A 20192-nucleotide genomic window follows, 5' to 3' on the forward strand; every position below is an offset into this window, starting at 1 on the left:
AGTGCCTGGATGGTGTGAGAGGACGTGGATTCGATCCCTGCTCAGTCTGTGTGGAGTTGCATGTTCTAACTGTGTCTGCATGGGTTTCCTCTGGGTGCTCTGGTTTCCTCCCACACTCCAAAGACATGCTGTTCAGGTTCCCCCATAATGTGTGAGTGACACAAAGAGTGTGTGTGTTCCACTGATGTATGGATGAGTGACCCAGTGTAAGTAGTGTATCTAGCAGTGTAAGTCACTGCAGTGAAGGTGTGTGGGCTGACAACACTACATAGAGTTCATTGGAAGCCGCTTTGGAGAAAAGCATCTACTAAATAAACAAATGCAAATAACCAGATGCTTCATAATACTAAAACAAATCAAATCATATTAGATCATGGTCACTGTAACTGATCAAAGTGCTCTGGCAAAACCAGAGAGTTGCTGCAAACCTTGTAAAGGGGGTGTGTTTGGGACAGCGGTCAAGTTCCACACCCCTTCACCATGCCCATCCATCACGCTCTCCGTCTGCCGTCTCTACGCATCTCACTCTCCGTTCGTTCTTATTAATCCCCCCCCCCCCTCCTCTGAGCTCTCAAGCAGAGAGAGAGAGAGATTGTAAATTAGAAAAGCACTTTATAGCCAGAATGGGGAAAAAAATATTTAATTGCAATTGTTTTGGTGGCAGTGGTGGGGGAGGGGGGCACTTCAGTTTAATAAATATAAACCTATTATCATTAATTCCAACAATGCGACACTGGAAGACAACAGGCGGTAAACAGGATCCCCTCACTGTGGAGTCGCTCCTTCTAGATTAGGAAAAATAAATACGTTTCTCAAGATGAATGCAGCAGCAACGGGGAATAATTCAATCTGTCTTCGCGAAACATTATCGCAGTAATTCCTGCAAAATAAGCAATGAGGGTAAACATCTCTGGAGAGGTTAGCATGTACCAAAACATCACGTTTGTGTTTGCACATATATTAAAGTTATATATTGGGCACTGCACACATGGAGCATTTCAATCAACGGAGTTTCATTTGGCCCGATGCCGTGTGTCGGACTGGGTGTGACACATGCGACGCGATGTGACACGCGCGCGCACACGCACGCGCGCACGCACACGCACACACGAGGAGCTCGCCTTGGCATTCGCTTCATCACATCTGCCAACAGAAACGGCTGCAGGACGCCAGAGGAGCGTTTGGGTTGGCGTTGACGCTGCTCTCAGCAGACAAAGCAAATTGAAACCAAAACGCAATTCTTCCACTAATTAATCTGGGAGATGACCATAGAAAGAGCCAAAAACCATGCGCTACAACAAAGACACTCAAACAACAACAATTAAAAATATTCCGCATATGAAAAAAATAACTGAACACCTGTGTTTGTCGGTGGCAGCGAAGAATTATGGGTAGCAGGGGTGACCAGACCACAGTTCATGTGGGTTGGGGGGGTTTGGACTGCCGGGTCGAGGCGCAGAAACTGCTTTCTCGCATCTGGAAGATGTTAGCAGATTACATCACGTATGGGGGAGGGGGCGTGTGGCAGCGGACGTCCTGCCAAGGCCTTCATCTTCATACGTGTCCTTCACCGCGTCGCTCAGAAAAACCCAAAACCGATGTCCCGCGGGACCACAGAAGACTGCCCTACAGAAATCCTTGTATTACATCGCACATCGGTTCAAAAGTTAATACCGGGCTGCTCTGCATCCATCAAAATCTTTCCATAGCATCTCGACCCAAGATGCATCATTTCTTACTCAAACTGAAAATATTACGGCTCCAGGAATCCTTGTTTTCCCCGACACATCCAGCAATTTCCCTGATTTCCCCACATCGAGGCTTCGTTTCTCAGCGGGACGTCGTCCAGAGTCATCGCCACATAACGACGCACTGGAGCGCCTCTGTTAGCCAGTAGCTGCACGCGCCTTCCCGACACCCCCACTGGCCGCTGGGAGGGTGGGGAGGGGTGTGAGGGAAGACGGTGACATCATCATCGCTGTTTTCTGTCATCCCAGAGTCCTGAACCACCTCGCTTATTCTTGTGATGGGTTTAGGGAAGAACGACGGGCCTTTTCCACGCGCCACCGCGAGCACATTTGCATTCGGACGGCATGACACCGAGTCGCCGTCGGTGACTTTTATCGCTGGAAGTTTCTACAGTCAGGGAATTATTATTATTATTATTTCCTCACAGATTATTTTAATTGCTTTCCAGGTGTTTTCATCCCAGACCTTCCTTCTTTCATATTTTCCCCATGGATTCCCATGTAAAAGGAGCTAGGTGCCTGTCTAAAGCATGGAACATTCCGGGCCTTTGCTGGGATGGCAACTGAGAAGCTTGTGACTCATAACCTTAGTTCTTTAAACATAAATGAGCTAAACTCAGAATAAGTACATGAGCATAACTGAAGAAGGCCAGTGCTGCTGGATGGACACCATCAACCACGTGGAACCAAAGGAGAGGAGGCCTCAACCTTGGGCTCGCGACGAGCAGATCGCGGCACCTCAACGAGCCGGACTGACCAGGGTTCAGGAGCTCTTCCTGGAATGTTGTCGTACAGGCAGCAAGAGGTGTCATTTTCAAGGAACCAGATGCATCAACGGTTTACTCTTGAAACCGCTGGAAGGGGTCCTGTTGCCGTGGAAACCCTGCAGTTTCTGGGAAAACGCAACGGGGGCGTGGGGCGTGCAAGGGTCAGTCGACAAGAGAGAAGGCAGACGTTCAAGAAGGACCGTGGGAGTTTCAGAGCAGCGAGGGGGGAGGACTCTTTGGGCAGCGATCAAGTCTCCCACCCAGCTTTGACGGATGGAGAAAGTTTACAACGTGAGGCGACACCGGAGGTCAGCGAGCCGTTTATCCCGCTGGCAGATTCCCAGGAGCCCCGGAGAAATACGGGCTGGATGCCACCCCAGGGGGCCGAGAGGCCGAGACCACCGTCTGTGAGCAAAGGAGACGGAGAAAATGAGCGGCGCCACGCAGCGGATCGCAGAGGGGTCAGGTCGCTGCCAGTGTCAGGGTGCAAGTGGCCACCTGCGACTTCAACGTCCAAACGGCACTTTTACGTTACAGCTCGTCTCAGCGCAGCGGGTCGGTCACACGGGCGAGGGTCCAAACCCATTCGCGCCGGGTCATCACAGCGACAGTACCCTTCGACACCTCTCTCTTGTTGGATTTTTCACAATTTTATATGGTAGTTTAACACCACAACTTTTTTTTGTATCCTTTACACTTTTGTCCAGAATTTTATACTAAGCTACTTACACTGATTTACCCATTTGCACAGCAGTGCATTTTTTACTATATCAGTTCAGGGTAAGTACCCCAATCTAGGGCTCTACAGCAGGAGGTGGGATTTGAATCCTGGTCCTTCCATTGAAAAGTGAGTGCGGTAACTGCTACGCCACCCAGTGGCTCAGCATGTTGAAATACCACAGTCGACAAGACCGCCGTCCCCACTGACTGGACAAAAAACGACCAGCCTGATTCGAGGGTGTGAATGTGCAGCGTTCGCTGAGCCGTGCGACACACCGCGCTTTAACAAAGGAGGCGCCGACGGCGGCGAAGCGCCGCCTTTCCGCACGATGCTGACTCTGCTGCTACCTTGAAAAGGTCAAATTATTTCCACGCTTCGGTATTCCGCCACGAGACTTTTAAACACACTCTGCTGTACTTCTGATAGGAACATCACGGGATTTTTTCGTACCTGACAATGACACCCAAGAGAAATGAGAAAGAGGACACACTTATGAGGTTTCTTTTAAAAAAAGAACCGACCCATCGAGACATGATGTGGAAAGCTGCTCCTGTAACGTCCTGCACAATGAGCTTTTTTCTCCCAACATGCCTTTTCCAAGCTCGTAAGGTTAGAGCTCAGTAATGGAACCATCATCCACTTCCCAGAATGCCTCCCTCTGACATGCATCCTGCTCGCATCTGCTCGGCGACTCCTCGTTCCGCTTTTTCTTGGAGAACAAGTCCAGCATCTGGACGCGTGAGAAACGGTCCGTGAACTTAGCCGCTGCTGTATGGGGACCTTTGGTTAGGGCGCGGACGTCGCAGCTGCGGCTGCTTTCCGGAGAAAAAGGGAAATACAAGCCGGGGGGGGGGAACGAGGGCTTCCAGTATTTTTTTGGATTCTTGGAAGCATATTTCAACCGATAACTTGTTACATACGCAATTATTTCCCAATTAATTCCCGTGAAGTCGATATGCAGTTACCTAGTTTACACTGACACGCTGTAAACAGCTTGAACAAATTTTCATTTGTGTTTATAGAGACTAGTGTTTCACTCTGGTGACTAGAACCTACAACCATTCAATGGCATATCAGATGTCAACCACCTGCTCTCCTTGGGCTCACGTCCCCTGCAGGGAGCCTGTTGAGAGGTGAACACATGGGCCCGTATTGTGTTTCCCCTCTCGATGTGGTTTAAAAAAAAAAGAAATTCAGGCAGTCGTGAAGAAATAACAACAGAATTTATCATGCACAACGCACCCCAACGCTCACGTCTCAGCCCAGCGCTCTCCCAGGGCGCATCTCTTGGCACGGAGCTTAAAAACCTGCTCTAGAGTGCACATCTTCCTCACTGACCCGTCCACCTCCTCAGGCTACAGCTGAGCTCATTTTTTGAAAACAACACCATGACCGAAGCAGAAAAACGGCAAAATCTTGCCTCCGACTGGTGCACAAGCACCCGGCAACAAGATCTCACAGCCCAAACAGGAAGTGCGACGTGATGCAGAATCTTCGGAGACTGAAGGGTCGGCAGTATTGGGGGAAGGTACGGAACCGTGCGGCCATCGCTGTTGTGGTTGACCTCCCCTCCAGTTCCTCAGGTACGTTGTTCCACCGGGACCGAGTCACTTTTGAGTCCTGGAATAAAATTGGAGGGAAATGCTGGGCGGCGGTTAATATAAACCTGAGTGAAGTCTCTTCCTCGAATATTAAAGGAAGACGGCAGCCTGCTGCATATACATTGTGCCATTGTGCCGATGCCACCCTCGGGCACAGTCTCGGATAGAAGCCATTTCCGAAATGCGGAGACCTGCTGTAATTTCCCTGCTCCATAACTCAGCTGTAATGGTGACGCGTAACACGTCGTGAGCCGCAAAACAATCACTGTCCACTAACTGAAGCCATCTCTCACTCGGCAGCGCATCAAGGCTGCTTTCGGTTTGCTGGCGGAGCCTGACGGCCGTGACAGGGGCCGCAAATCTCCCCGCAAACAAAGCTGGCCCAGCAACGCCATCACAACATATCAAATGTAATTGAGAACAAGGAGGCGGGACTGGACCGGTAACCTGGTCCGCTTTCCATTAGAAACAACCGAGCCGATCCGTCGGGACAGCGGGTGGGGCGGCGGGTGATGAGCCGGACGCACTCCTCGAGGTTACTGCTGACCTTGGTTTAGGGACACGGCACGGGCATCGCAAAACGGCTATAAATGTATGCCTTCAGTCACTTTGGATAACAATGTGTGCGTCGAGCAAACGAGCGGAGGGTGTCTTCCTGCAAGCGTCCGCAGGAACGAGCCCCACATTCGTTTTACGGGAGGGCACTGCGTAAGCTGCTTAGCGGACGCGTGTTTGCACGAAGATTACGAGGTCGCACGTTCAACAAAGTTGGGGAAGCGGTCGCAGGGCCTGAGTGCGGGGGACGGGGGGTGAAGCTGCTCTCACAGTCACCTGAAGGAGCCAATCAGACCTGCCCCGCCTTCCCGCGCACGGGGTTGTGCGGCTCCCAAAAGGGCATGCTGGGTACACAGCCCGTGGCCCACCCCTGCACCCTCTGTTCGCCGCCCCCCGCCGCCCCCTCACCAGACCTCTCTGGCAAACAGACAGAGGTACCTGCCAGGATGACTGGTGGTGAGGAAGAGGGGGTAGCTGGGACACAATCTGCTAGCTGCGTGCGTGCGTGCGTATGTGAACGAGAGAGTGAGTGAGTGAGTGAGGGAGGGAGGGAGTGTGTGCGAGAAGTTGAGCAAAAGTGAATTTACATCTCGCCTCTCCAACAGCGCCTCCTCTCTCCTCCGAGTGCCCGGGCTCTTCCGTCAATGTGCTGGAGCGCGTGAGCGCGGTGTGTTTAAGTGTACGTGTGCGCTGGAAGATAAGCGCAGGGGTGTCATTTCCCTCCCTCCTGCGGCGGAGCGTCCTCTTTGCCACGAGAGTGCCGAGCCCGTCCGCTACGCACTCTCTGCTCTTATCTGCGCCTTGGAGATAATCCCCGCCTGTTGGAGTCTCCTTACAGCCGTTGCATTCATCCCCGTCTCAATGAGCCACGTCCAATCCGAGCGACAACGCCGGACACAGCTTAATGTCCGCTATCGCTCTCTAATGCGCGCTCCTTTTTCGACCTGCGATAGCGACGCTGCCACCGAGACTGGGTAAACCGCCGAAACTCGGAAACTGCCGCGAATATTAACGCCGGCTTCGGCCGAGCTGCCGACAAGAGCGGCGTCTGAGTCCCGCAAGACCTCTGCGGAAACGCAGAGCGGCAAAGTAGGCAGAGTAGCAGAGTAGCAGAGTAGCTGGATCCGGGTTGACGAAGATGCAAATGAGTTCTTCTGGAGGCTGACGTGCGAGAAAGTCACAGGTGTCGGCGCTAACTGCTCTAACGAACAAGTGGAGGGCTTCTGACGGAAATATTACCGCCGCTCGCTAATCGACCTTCGTTAGCACCTGGGTGATCTCGCTCCGCCGTTTGGCTGCGTGACATCACCAAAAACCGCCAAACGGAGCAACGTGGCGTCTGAGCGAATTTGGAGGGAAAAGGCTTTAGCGGCGACGTCGCTCCCTCATTGCCGTCTTCGAAGGCCCGATGATCTGATCCCCAGCCGACGGCCCCATTAAGACGCCTCGGCAGCCAGCGCGTGCGCCTCGGACACCGGGATCAATCCGTCACTCTGGCGAACGAAGAGCGGACGGCAGAAGCACCGCCGAGCCCGGCTCTTTCTCGCTCAGTCAAACGATAATTCCTTTTAAAATGGCCAGCGCCGCTTCGGCCAAATTCCCTTCCCTGGACTCCTGGGGCGTGTCGCGGCCCAGATGAATCAGCCAGATTAAGCAGAGGCCAAAGGGGCCTCTGCTGTTGTCTGTGGATTAATCCCGTCGAACAGATCGCCGTCCCCGTTTCCTTCAGGCAGGCTTCGATGCGCCGCGCACGCAGAGGCAGCACCGATGGAGCGGAACACAGGGATAGCAAGTGACGTGGCCCCACCGGGCCTCGACTCCGGGGCCAACGGCAGCAGCTTCGGTCTGTTGTTCACAGAGGTGTTTGTGACCCGCCTTACTCTCCAAGTACCTGGATGCGTTCGACGTGAGCTCGGAATGTGGTTCCGACCCCAAACCGGGCACGGAGTCTGCTCTCGGATCAGGCTACACGCATTATGAAGCCCCATGAAAATTTTATTGGATCCCAGCTCTCTGGTTTAAGGCCCATTATTAATCTTGGCGTTAAGTGACATCCATTTATTTTGGCAACGCAGGCTATATGCGTGCCCATTAATAGGGACGAGGGAACAGCGTGATCCCTCGCAGCGGTCACCTCGCACGTTTGGGGTCGGATCGGGTTCCCCGCGCAGGAACATACGGTGTAAACGTATCCCTTCCCCCGATAAGCTGGAAACGTTCCTCCAAAGAAAGGAGCGCTTGTTGGCAGAGCATCTCGCTCCATCATCCCTGCGCTCCACATCCTCAGGCACCTGGAGGGAAATGCACAACGGCTTGCGGTACGAGCGGAGAGTGGACCTGGCTCCCCTTGCAGAGCGCCCGTGGTTTGAAACAAATACTCCGCCGAAGCGATCGAGTGATGGAGAAGAAACGGGTGTCGCTGCAGCCTGAAACTTCTGCTGATTTGTCTTAATCAAGAAGAGAGCCGTCCGTCCGACGCCGGTCATGAGGTTCGAGTGCAATCCGGTCGAGCGTGAACTTCGCGGAACGTCCTCACCGTGCGCAAATTTTGGCCGGCGCACCTGATAACTGCGCCCGTGCCGTCGTACCGCCTGCGAATATGATCTAATCAATAAATGATGATATAAAGGGGATGGCAATAAAAAACAAGCAATATAAATAAAAGCAATAAAAGTTCATGTTTTACAGCGTAAGCTGCGTCTGAGTTGTAAATGATTTTTGGGGCTTTTACGGCAGTCAGGAGGCCCTTAATTAGTCTCTACAGGCGAAATGCCGACCGCAGGACTGCTGACGGGCCTCCGCTAGCTACTCTAATTTGAGGAGTGCAAGTAATGGCGGTCTCCCCGGGACCCGGTCGACAGCACACATTATTTCCTACACACCCTCTACGTGCCGCTCGTCTTCTTCCGCCCGGTGCTCCTTTGTACGGACGTAGACCACCTGGAGCCTGGTTGCCGCCAGCTTACTGGATGATCGCGCCAGTTACTTTGGAGGTGAGCGGTCGGAGCGATCCGTGCCCGAATCGCAAACATTTCGCAATTTTGGAGGGGAGGGGAAGCTTTTGCCTCATTTCGGAGAAACTCTGAATAACAAAGTCTCTCCGGACTGCTTTCACATGACAACGCGCGATATGTACAAGACTTACATTTTAACATTTGACGAGAACAGGTCACCTGAGATTTATACAATTTAAAAGCTTTTTTCCCCCCTCCCCCGCTCAAAGAATCCTACTGTTCGGAGAAGTATTTCAGATAGGCTTCTGCAAACCCTTATTAAAACAGTTTAATTGCAGGGCACCTAAAAATTAATACCCCAGGTGACCCATAAAATTCTGAAGAACCTGTGCGTTTAACAGAAATAAGTCACAATGTGCCCGACTCTGATCAGCAAAGACCTTATATCTTTGTAATTAGAATTACAGCTGGAAAGGCACGGTAATTAAACTGTGTCTAAAGTGCTGGCTTTACTCGCTGGAGATGCTAGAATAAAACATTAATCTCAGTGACTCCAACAGCAAAGAGAGAGCCCTTTGGTCAGGTGTGATGCTACCGAGGTATTCCATGTCACGGCGGTGATGCCGTATCTAAAAAATGCCCCGAGAAAAGCCCTTTAGAACTGGCGACGTTCGATTCCCCCGATAGTACGAGAGAGTGTGTGCTGCTGTTGTACGCCCGACAGCCTGCCATTGTCGCAGGAGACCAAGAGCTGACTTTATAGCGCAGCCTCATGGGTCGCGACGCCCCAAAGATCACGCGCAGCAGCTCAACGGTAACCAACGTACTGCTTTCGAAAAAGGAAATTACAGTGAAAAACAAGAGCAGGCACAGGCGGCCTTGTCTTTCGGTTTGTAAATTCACTTAGGCTGTTCCGAGACTGCGCTCTTCCCCACGCTTTGGCATGAAAACGGAAGAGGAGAAATTCCAGAAAGGTTCCCACAAACGCTTCCATTTTTCGGTAATTAATGTGCAGTTACCCAATTAATCTGCTTGTCAGACGGAGGCCCCTCTGTGGAAGGGCTCGTAAGGGCTCATAATTGATGATCTTGGCTTGCGCGGAGGTCCAAACCGCCTGCGCTCCCCAGCCCTGGGTCCCTTCCTGAGGGTGAACCCGTACCGCCGAGCGCCGTTCAACATGCGAGATCAATCTGAGCAAGCGTCCTCCTCCTGGGGGGTGGGGGCAGACCGCCACATCCCGCCACCGCCCCAAGGATCACGCGAACCCCTCGGACGCAAAGGAGCGAAGGAGCCAGAATGGTCGTTGGCCCAAACGGAGGACAAACAGCGGGAGAAGTATTTAAGGACAGGCGCGAAAGGGAAGGAAAGGGGCCATAAGGAGCGCACATCAAACGGCCGTCGAGTCCTGCGGCGTCCTGCTGAGGACGATAAGCTAGCATCTCCACAAAGGAGGGGAAGGAGAAGAGAGGAGCCGCAGAGCGCTCGCCCGGGACTCTCGGCCGAGATAAACACCAACTCGCCGCCCGTCCAATTTCTCCCCTTCAAACGCATCACAGACGGTGGCGCCGTGCTCTTTGGACCCGCGACCAAACGAGCCTAACACTCATTCTCTCTGCGCATCATAAACGGGCGGCGAAAACGAACGGCGCACAGATTGAGGCGTTTGTGCCTTGGATGATCAGTGGACTGAATTTACCATCTCCCAGCGGGGCACCGGCGCCGATCCGCGTGCCTCTGCGGTCCCTTATCAGCCGAGCGGCCCCGAACGGGGCCCGCTTTGTGCGCATCTTTAATGCGCTCGTACGGCCCGTAATAATCACAGAATAATCTCGGCAATTTGCATCTCGAGTTGTCCAAGTAAAACTTGCTAACTTTGTTTTTCTCCTGCAACTGTTCTGTCTGCATGTAAAATAAAGAATAATTAAAAAAACACCCATTCGTCGCCTAACGCAGTTAATTCTTTCCAAAAAAATCACCTTGTTAGATGAATTCCTGGCATTTCTAATGATAAACAAAGAACTGGTTGCCCTACTCAACGAACAAAGGTAGGTAACGGCTCCGCTGATGACAAATCAAAGGGCAGCACCGCTGCTCCGGCCTGGACCCAGCAGCTCTCCTCCAGGCGTCTCCAAAACCCTCCTCAATTAGCCACCCCGCCCTCCCTCTGTAAACACATCTGGTCGACATCGTCGATGAGAACCGGTGGATGATCGGGCCCCCGGTGAAGAGGAGGAGCCGGGACCCGATACGCCGCAAGACCCGAGCGCCGCTTTGCCGTCTGCTTTCTATTTTCTGCTGGGAAAGGGAAAAGCAAGACCTGCAATGGTCCAGTGTGAAGCAGCAAAGAACAACACGTCTGTATCACAGAGATGTTACAGCACCGGTTCCTTTACTGGGGGTGGGATGGCATGATGGGAAGGAGCGAGAGATGGGTAGGAAGGTAGTAGTTTCTCCTTGCAAATGCAGGAAACGTTTCCATAGTGACGCAGGTGACAAAGCATTGGATGCTGATGTTTTAGGCTCCTGGGAACACAGACACCGAAGACACGGGTGAGAAAGTGGGACCCCCGGGACATGCTGGAGAGAGCGGCACTGCTGACTTGGGCATTCAGCAATTCACCATTTATGTCCAGCTGGACCATCAAAGGTCACAGTGAGGGAAGGAACAGTAACGCCAGCTGGACGCCAGGCGTCCTGGCGAACCCAGCAGCAGCTCAACTGGCCCCTTTTTTCCTTAAGATAAAAGACACAGGCTGTTACAAATGTTTGAGTTTGTAAATTTTGAAAGAGATAAACGCTTCCAGTTTGTTTGGTTATTTATTAATGTTTCTCTATTTTTAATCGCTTTTGAGGTGCTCTGTTTTCTAAAATTTCAGTCTCTTACCAAGCAAAAAATAACCTGCATTTCCACACCTGGCCTTTAGTTGGCAGTGAAGAGCACCCAAATAGAACAAAAGTGTGCGATTGGATTAACAAATCACTTCCACGGTGTTTACAGCCCCTGTCTGTTAATGAACGTTCAACAACGGGATAAATCAGTCAGCAAACTGCACCGAATAGGAATTTGTGGAGACAGTACTTCTGAGTCATTCTACATTTAAATGTAGCTCAAAGCAAACAAAGTGTAATGAAAGAAGTAAATAAATCATTTACAGACAGACATGGCATCACAACTGTATTTTTAAGTTTGGCGTCGGTATTAGTTTTCAGTAAGGGAGCATTATGGGAATGTTCTGCTTTATGGAAAAGTTATCTGGTCTGAGGCTAGAAGACTAAATTAAATTCCAACAAACCAAAGGCCCGAGTCTCGGGTACCGTGCCTTTCTGACAACAGCATATGCGACCCCATCCTAGTCGTGTTTTTGGATCCACCGCGAATTGGTTGTGACACCTCCCTAGCGGAGGAACATTTCCGAGCAGTAGACTTACCGTCACACGCGGTACACACCGCGCTCCCTCCACCGCTAACCTCCCGACTATGTGATTCGCTTAGAGCAGCTGCTGTCTTTTTATTCTCCTCGGAACATGAACGGATTTACCTCCCATCCGCGGGGAACCGAGCGGCTTGGAGTTGCGAGCCATCACTCTGGCCGCACGAATGAGCGTCGATGTGTGAGCGAGGCACAAAACGGGAGTCCATCAACCACACGGAAAAAAGCCCGAAAAGTAATGCGCTCGTTTACACTAATAAAGAAATCTGCGCAATTTTTTTTTCAAGAATAAACCACTGGAACCAAAATGGGCCACATGGGATGAATGGCGCCCCTCTCGTCGGCCCTTGGTACATTTCTGAAAGAACCGATCGATGCGGCGTACGACAAATGTCATAGTGACATGAGATTTTAGACTCGTCCCCGCATCCACACGAGACACAAAGGCTCGTAAACCAAGAACAGCCCCGTATCCGCAACCCTTGCAGACACAGATCTTGAAGGAGTGTAGGAAAAGACGCCATTCAGGTAGAAGCGGGTCTGCGTCACTCGAACCTGACGCCGGCTCGCCTTCTCTCCTCGATCACGGACCAAGCAGTCAGCCGGACTCATCTTGTTCGTTTCAAAGTGCCAGGACCGCGAACACAGTCATCCAGAGTCTAGAGACAGTAGGTTTCAGGAGTTGAGCCAGTGACGCACAGAGGACAGCAGAGGGCGTAGAGGTTAAACACCAGTCACCGGGTTCCGAGGAGCGTCTGTCCTCAACACACACCAGGAAGGTGTATTCATTACCGTAAGGACCAGGTCTTCACTTGGAACATCCGTTCAGGAACGTAGCCATGTGTGGCAAGTTTGTTGACCACCCAGGAGGCATTTCAGCCAACTGCAGAGCAGGGGTTCGAACCATGGGCTTGAGATAGCACCGACATCACAGGTGCTGCGGTTATGAGTCTTCAAACATCATCGATTAGTACTGTGTGGTAAAAAATGACCTCCTGAGCCTATGGACAGTGGTGTTTAACTAACACCCCATGGCAGCTCTCTCTGGTCGCTCATTCCTGGGCACTGTCGCCTGCCCAACGACGACATCCCATCACTGACACGCAGCAAACTGCTGTCGGCTTATGGGCGCCCCGACGGGACGAAATGCAGTTTCCGACCACCGGGATTAGTTCTTGGGTAACAGACACGTTCCAAAAGTAGGATTTCAGGGTTCGTTCAGGGCATTTGGTTTATTTCTCGGGCTTTTCTGCAACAGAGAAGGCGGAACGGTTAAAGCACTTCCCTGTCATGCCTAACCCCGCCCCGGTGACCCCTGAAGGATGCGGTGATTGATTTCTGCCGGCGTGGTCAGGCCGTTGCCGTGGGAGCGAGCCGTACGCGTTGCACCGCAGTCTCAGATATCGGCTGTTAAAACCTACCTCCTCTGAGCGTGACGGCCTCCCAGGAGGCCCCTTTCCACACACACACACACACACACAAAACTAAAACAGCACACTGTAGCAATAACACTGCGCTGATTTACGCCAGAGTATACGATCACACTTTCAGTAATGGTTTACGTTAAACTCAATGTTTAACGCTCCGAGATAAAGCGAGACACAGCTCTGACAGCTTTGGCCGAGGAATTGGGAGCATTAAGAGGACGGGGTTACTACTGAGCAGGACCACGGTAAACCATGTCAGCCCCGCCAACACAGCTGCTGCCTCTCATCCTATGTTACCGTCCAGCGGTGTGAGCTGAGAGCGGCAGGCAGCTAACAGAGACGTGTCAGTGCCATGATCATGTCACCTTTCCTGCGTCACGTCTCAGAAGAACAAAAGAATAAAAGACACCTTCACGTCCAGTGTTTGATGGGATGTGATTCTCCTTGCAAGCATCCCGTGTAAAACACACACACACAGACCTCTGTTTCCTCAGAGGACAGATTACGACTAAAATTATTATAAAAGACCTATGAAACAGACAACAATAAAGTAATTAGTCAATAATGATCAACATGATACTAACTGAGTAGGAATTAGGAACTAAGCAGGGATTAAGTAGGAATGAACTGAGAGCCAAAGAGACGGCAAATAGCCAACAGCCAACAGGAAGTAACAATAACAATTAACCGATAAAAACAGAATCCGCCATTAATTATCCAGTAACCAATTAGTGAATAGTTACCAATAACTAACCGATCACCACTAATATACCAGTTAGCTCGTCCAACATGACATAAATCTCGAACCCTCTTTAAATGCAGAACTGCTCATTTATTTCTTTAACAACACTAAGCGTGCGGCTGAAAAAATAGCAGGAAAATAAACAATATTAATGTGCAACCGTGGAGCACGCGGGGCTCCCGGGGGACACCTCGGCTCGTGATCCGGGACACGTCGGCTTCTCGAACACCTAAAACTCCGCGTTTAGCACACCTAAATGATCATCGCAGCAAGCATTTTAAAAATAGTGCATTCAGCGCTTTCTTCTCCTTCAACGGCGTTAATTAAGAAAAGAAAAAACGTGGTACTTGTAACATTTTCCCCCGTGTTATTAAATTGAGAGAACACCTGTATGAGACCGAAAGCGCCGGGAGACCCTGAAGAGACCCTTTACACGGCATCAAATTGTGCGGCGCACCTTTAAACGCGCTCAAGGATTGTCTTTTCGGCCTTAAATGAAGAGTGTGTTTGGTTATTCTGCTTTGCTCAAGTGCCGCATTCAGATCGACATAAAACCACATTTAAAGCGGAAAAATGAAGACGTTGGGAAATTTAAAGAGCGCACAAAAACACGGAAGATGAGATGAAGTGCGGCACAAAGGACTCGTTTCCGATGCCCGCGGCTCCGGAAAGGCTCCCAAAACGTGCCGTTTTCCCATGGAGCACTTTAAAAATCACCATAGAGCAAGTTTTTTCTTTTTTATTGGCTTGACCTCCCCGTTCAGGGAAAAAAAGCTTCAGTATGTACGCAGTGCAGCTCTCCTTTTTAAGCAAGGCTGCATTTGCACTTCAAACCGAGGAGCGTGTTAGCGAAGCGCTCGCACGAACCGCTCCGCGTTTCCGAACGGCCCGGCGCGGGACGGCTCAAGCCATCTTTGTCTGCGCTCGCACCCCGGGGGAGAGCTTCATGAAAACTTGCTTTACGTCTTCCCGCAGACCGGGTGACTCCGTCCTGGGCCGATTTCTTCCTTTCTTCCCTACCCCTGTCGCCGCCGCCACCGTCACGTTGCGGATTAATGTCACGCCGGCGGGCGCAGCCGCTCAACCCTGTCCTGCAGCAACGACGCATAATTAAAACCCTTCCGCCAATCAGGGTGCTTGCACCGGCCCTTTTTTTTGCCAAGCTCGACGCACTTGAGGGCCCTCGACTGAGGACCGGCGGGTCTGACGGTGACGCCCCTCTGTCGCAAATGGCTGCCTCCCCTCCCTCGCCGCTCCGGCGGAGGAGGTGGACCCGGGGGCCGCAGCAATAAAGAAAGGCGCACTCACCGTTCTCGCTGTCGGACTTGTTCTCGTGCTCCGTGTCCGTCAGGGTTAGGGCCGAGTTGGAGCGGCTCGACAGGCAGGAGCTCCGCCCGGCCTTGACCCCCCGGCCCCAGAGGCGCATGGCTCGCTCGGGCGACATCACCCCCTCGTTTTCGCCGTCCACGTCGGAGCCGGCGCCCACCGAGTAGCCGCGGTGGGGCAACCTCATGTCAGCGCAGAAGGCGGGAGCCCTGCGCGGGGGCGGCTCGCAAATGCCCAGCTGTCGCAGGTTAAAGTTCTGCCCTGTAGGATGAGACACGTAGAAGGTCAGCAACACCGACCCCCGACCCCGACCCCGACCCCGACCCCCCACCTCAACACCTATTCTAGTTTGCGAGCCGATCAGAGCTCCACCTCCAGCCTCGCACCGCTACCTATACAGGGCTCGACGTTAGCGGTTGTCTCACTGTCCAGGGCAGGTAATTTGCTTAAATTTTCATTAAATTTTATATTCTTTGGTTTTATTAAACAGTTTTTACGCTATATATACATATATTTTAGTTTCTGCATGACGGATTTTAATTTCAACTACATTTTTTTTATTTTAATAAAGATTTTAATGAAAAGGAAATGATGAATAGAGATTACACCTGGCATGTTGGACAGTCTGTGTCGCTGGACACTTCTGGCGTCTCGACAGTCCCTTCCGATCCATTGGGGGGGGATTAAAATAAATTTTCGTAGTCAGGAAGAATTGTTCGGATAGCTGTCCGATGGGCCCTTCACAATAAGTTAACGTAAAATATTAAGAAATGTGATGCAAAACAACGACAGCCATCATACTTAAGAAACTGTGTGGACGTCGGTCATTGCATCATTTGCATTTGTTTTGTCAAAATTTATCAAAAAAATAAAACGCAAAATAGCTCCCAGTTTCCTGCTGTTTTGGGCGAAACCCAGACATTTTCTTATTTTTCTCTTTCTGATATGTTCCCAACGTGGACAAGTCTACAGTTTGATGGAACAGGTAAGCTGTAAAATGTACCTGTCCTGTGGACAGCCAACCACAAACAAAGTGAAGCCCTTTTATACTTGATTGCATTGTGTGTCCCCGTGTTTGTCCGTGTCCCTGTACCCCCTTCTGCTGCCCCTGTGTCAACCCTAGGGTCAAAGCCCCACCCTGACATAACCCCCAGGCCCCAGAGGTTCCTTTCAGTCTCACAGGTGGACGCTTAGCTGAGTGATTCTCGGAGCCTCTCGGGTGTTAAGAACAGCACACCTGTGGACAGGTAAATGGAGTCTGGAGGGTTACGCTTCCACGCCACACAATGGATTTCCTCCGGCCTAAGAATAGGTGTAAGACGATAGGGCTGCTCTCACACACACACACACACACACACACACACACAGACACACACAGACACACACAGACACACACACACACACACTAAATCGACTGACCCCGAAACACAGGACCGTGAAACAAACCATGTTTCTGCAAACAACATTTTTACCCCATGACCCCCCACTGCCGGACTGAAGGAGATGAACCGCACGTCCAGCTACGTCTCCTCCAGTCCACAATTGGTTTTTACTTCGACCCTCAGACTTTTTTGAAAAGAAAACATCTCGGGCCGCGCGCTGCTGTCATCGCCGACATCTGCACCGCGGACCCCCGTCGATCGAGACGAAAGACAGACGTCAATAAACACGAATCGGCCGCCGCGGTCGACATCTGCGCTTTGGCGCTGCACGGGGTTACTGACATCTCCCACAGCTTCCAAAGACTCGAGACAGAACCGCGTTCTTAAGTGTTACAAAACTGCCAATGTTTGGACCGTTAGAGCCCGAGAAACCGAGATAATTTACCGCAGTAGTTCCCACAGCTCACGTGCAGTTTGTTACTCGTTGACATAAAAAAAAAAGTTCATCAAAACAAGACGGCGATGATGTGTCAAGAGTTCTCTGCTCTCTTTACGGCCCCGACTAAATCACATTCGACGGATTGTGACAAACGGCCGAACGGCGCGCACCATTTTTCATTTATTTCGGCGACTGCCAATTACAGCTTAATGGGCGACACATTTGAAGAAGTAAAGCGTAAAACATATTTCTGGCGAAGGCAGCAGTTTGGCAGCATCCGACATGGCGCGAGTTCGCTTCGCCGCTGGAGAAGAAAGGGAGTCGGCGAGACTCTTCTGGGGGGGTGGTCGCCGTGACAACGACGGGACGCTCGAAGGCTGCGGTTTGGCCCGGCTCGCCTCGGCTCGGCCGTCGCTGAGCTCTCGGAGACATAATCCAAGGCAGATGACAGCAAACGCTTCTCCGCCGTTCTGTGGGCGCGTTTGGCGGCGGCGCCAACAATTAAGTCGATTCAGATTTCGTTGCCGAATTCATGCACGGAGCTTGAGACGCATCTCAGTCGCGAAAGGGCTGGAAACAGCAGCAGTGGGAGAACAAAGAAAATCATGGAAACCCATGAAACGTTTCAAGAACTTTGAAACTGCGTATCATGTAAGGATTTAACTTTTAAAATTCTATTATATTCATGTTTATACACATATTTATACCTTAACTGCAAGAGAAGAATAAAAAAGAAAAAATTTAAATAATTGATCTACTTAAGTCAAAAAGAACAAATATTCCAGCAAAATTTCTGTTCCTTTTTTTAAATAAACTATACTAATATTTATGGCTGCAATTATTAACTGCGCTCATGAATGTTTTTGAAAACTCCCTGAAAGGGTTAAACAAAAAAAGAAACAACAGCAACTGTAAATATTATAGGAGATCAAAGAAAAAAATGTGCTGTTTTATTTAAATATTTTAAATTATTATTTTACACAAATATTCATACAACGTGATAATGTAAATTAGTACAGGGAAAGAACAAAAATCATACAAATTTGTGAAAACAAAATTACTACATTCTTCCCTCTATTTAGTCCAACGAAAAAACTAGAGAGATGCTTTTTATAGCAGCAGAACAAGGGAACTTTAATGTTAAATTGGTCACAAATCTCGGGCTCAGCGTTCGGTGTACGGGCTCCTCACGCAAAGGATTTCCAAATATGACCTAATAAAAAGCGTCGATGCATTATTTATTTGCGCCACCCCCACCCCCCACAGTTAATAACTTTTGTGCAAAATCTTCCCATGTGCTGAGAGAGCTGCGATGCCCCTTTGGTGGTGTGTTCGCGCTGCGGTGCAGGTCACCCCCCGGGAGCGGGGGCTTCACCTCCATTAGCCCAGTTCGGACATGAAAAGTGAGACGTCAAACTCCAGTCATTCGGTCTCCTGACACCGCGCCCCAAAAAATGGACAAAAGTAATGCATTTGCAACGGAAAAATCGGCACTGATTTATTTCGTTAACGATCAGCTATTGGCCGAAAATACAAAAACACATTCTATTAACATTCTTTAATTTCTCATGTGCACACAGCGATTCGCTGCCAAGAGAAATATGGGAAATAGCTTCTAGTTGAATCAAATTCCATTGAATAAAGCAGCGTTTCCACTTCATCATTCAAATCTGTATTTAAAAAAATATTTTAAGAGTGAATAATTTAAAATTGTGAAATTTCAGAAAGGTATATATATATATATATATATATATGTCAGATACATTATATTTTGGACCCTCAAGAAGAAGAAATATTTATAGCAATCATTTCTGGAGAACACGTTGCAATTACTTGAGAATAAATTACATTTTACTGCAAAAATTTCCAGGTGAAAAGGTGCAAAAATTAGGTCTTAAAATCCCCCTCCACATCCCCTTATTCAGGAAATGGACATTAACTGGGAAATTGCAATTTGAACACCCTTCAAAAATAATAATAATAATAACCATCATCATAATGCAGATGTTTTAGGGTTTGGTTTGTAAAGGGAAAAAAAAACATCATGCAAACTCGACATTTGAAAATGAACCTAATCGTATTTTAATATTAGAAAATGTTGGCAATGTGGTACCAGAAAGGAGCTCCCAGTGTGTCTTAGAAGACGTCTTCATTTCGAACCTCGGCGCGCAGCATCAGAAGGGAACCACTCATTAAGATACTGAGTGCAGTTCAATTAAAACTCTATTAATTTTAAATGAACGCCAATTTACATACAATAAAAAAATTAATGATAAGACAATTAAGTCATTATGTTCTTTCCCTCAAATATTTATGAAGCGTTAATTGGTATTAGCGAATAATCAATAAACCGTTGATGAAGCAAAAGCTACACTGTCACCGTTTCCAAAACAGGTCTCTTTAATAATCACATCCTGGAATTTTCATCCAAAACATAGTTTTTTTATTTTATTAAAAAAGAAAAAAAAACAGAGTGTTTCTCTGTTCTCTGCCCAAAGTTGATAATTACCTGACCCCTGTCTATGTTATTTACCTGTTAATTGCAGCAAATTAGTTTAGGCAGGTTAATTAATTCTGCTTTTCAATTCATTTGGCTAATTCTCCCATGGAAGTGGCTGACGAGCAGCAAAAACATTTCAATATAAACATTTATATACATATACAAAACTTGCAAATCGTCTGCTAATCAATGACTCTACTGAGCCGCACTGATTTTTTTTCTTATTGAGCTGCACTGATTTTTTTCCAGTTCTTATGCATTTAGAACTGGTGCAGTAGCGCTTAGAGCTGCATACTTGCACTTTAAGGTCATGGGTTCAAATCCCACTCCTGCTGCAACTCCCTTGATAAAGGTACTTAGCCTGAAATGATGCAGTAAAAATTACCCTGCTGTAAAAATGGCTAAATCACTGTGAGAAACATACTGTACGAACCTCACACTGTAACCCGCCTCGAGTCAAATAAATTAAATAATAATTTTGCAATGTGACAAATAAAAAATTGCTGGGCCTGTCCCTGACGGACGGTCTCTGCCTGCTCTGGCTGCCCCGCGGGGGTCCCAGACACACCGCCTCTTGCAGAGTTACTCCATCGGCCCAA

The 20192-nt window shown here is 49.6% G+C and overlaps 1 protein-coding gene across 4 annotated transcripts in view; it reads right to left on the minus strand.

Moving 5' to 3' along the window:
- The window catches only part of tenm3 (teneurin transmembrane protein 3), a 199731-nt gene that overhangs the window by 133598 nt on the left and 45941 nt on the right, over positions 1-20192 (minus strand). For all 4 annotated transcript variants that reach the window (XM_029258794.1, XM_029258797.1, XM_029258796.1 and 1 more), the window contains exon 3: positions 15255-15533. In XM_029258794.1, the coding sequence (XP_029114627.1) occupies positions 15255-15533 (279 nt within the window). The remainder of the gene's footprint in view (positions 1-15254; positions 15534-20192) is intronic.

Source organism: Scleropages formosus, chromosome 16 (genome assembly GCF_900964775.1).
Source record: "Scleropages formosus chromosome 16, fSclFor1.1, whole genome shotgun sequence".
Classification (NCBI taxonomy): Eukaryota; Metazoa; Chordata; class Actinopteri; order Osteoglossiformes; family Osteoglossidae; genus Scleropages; species Scleropages formosus.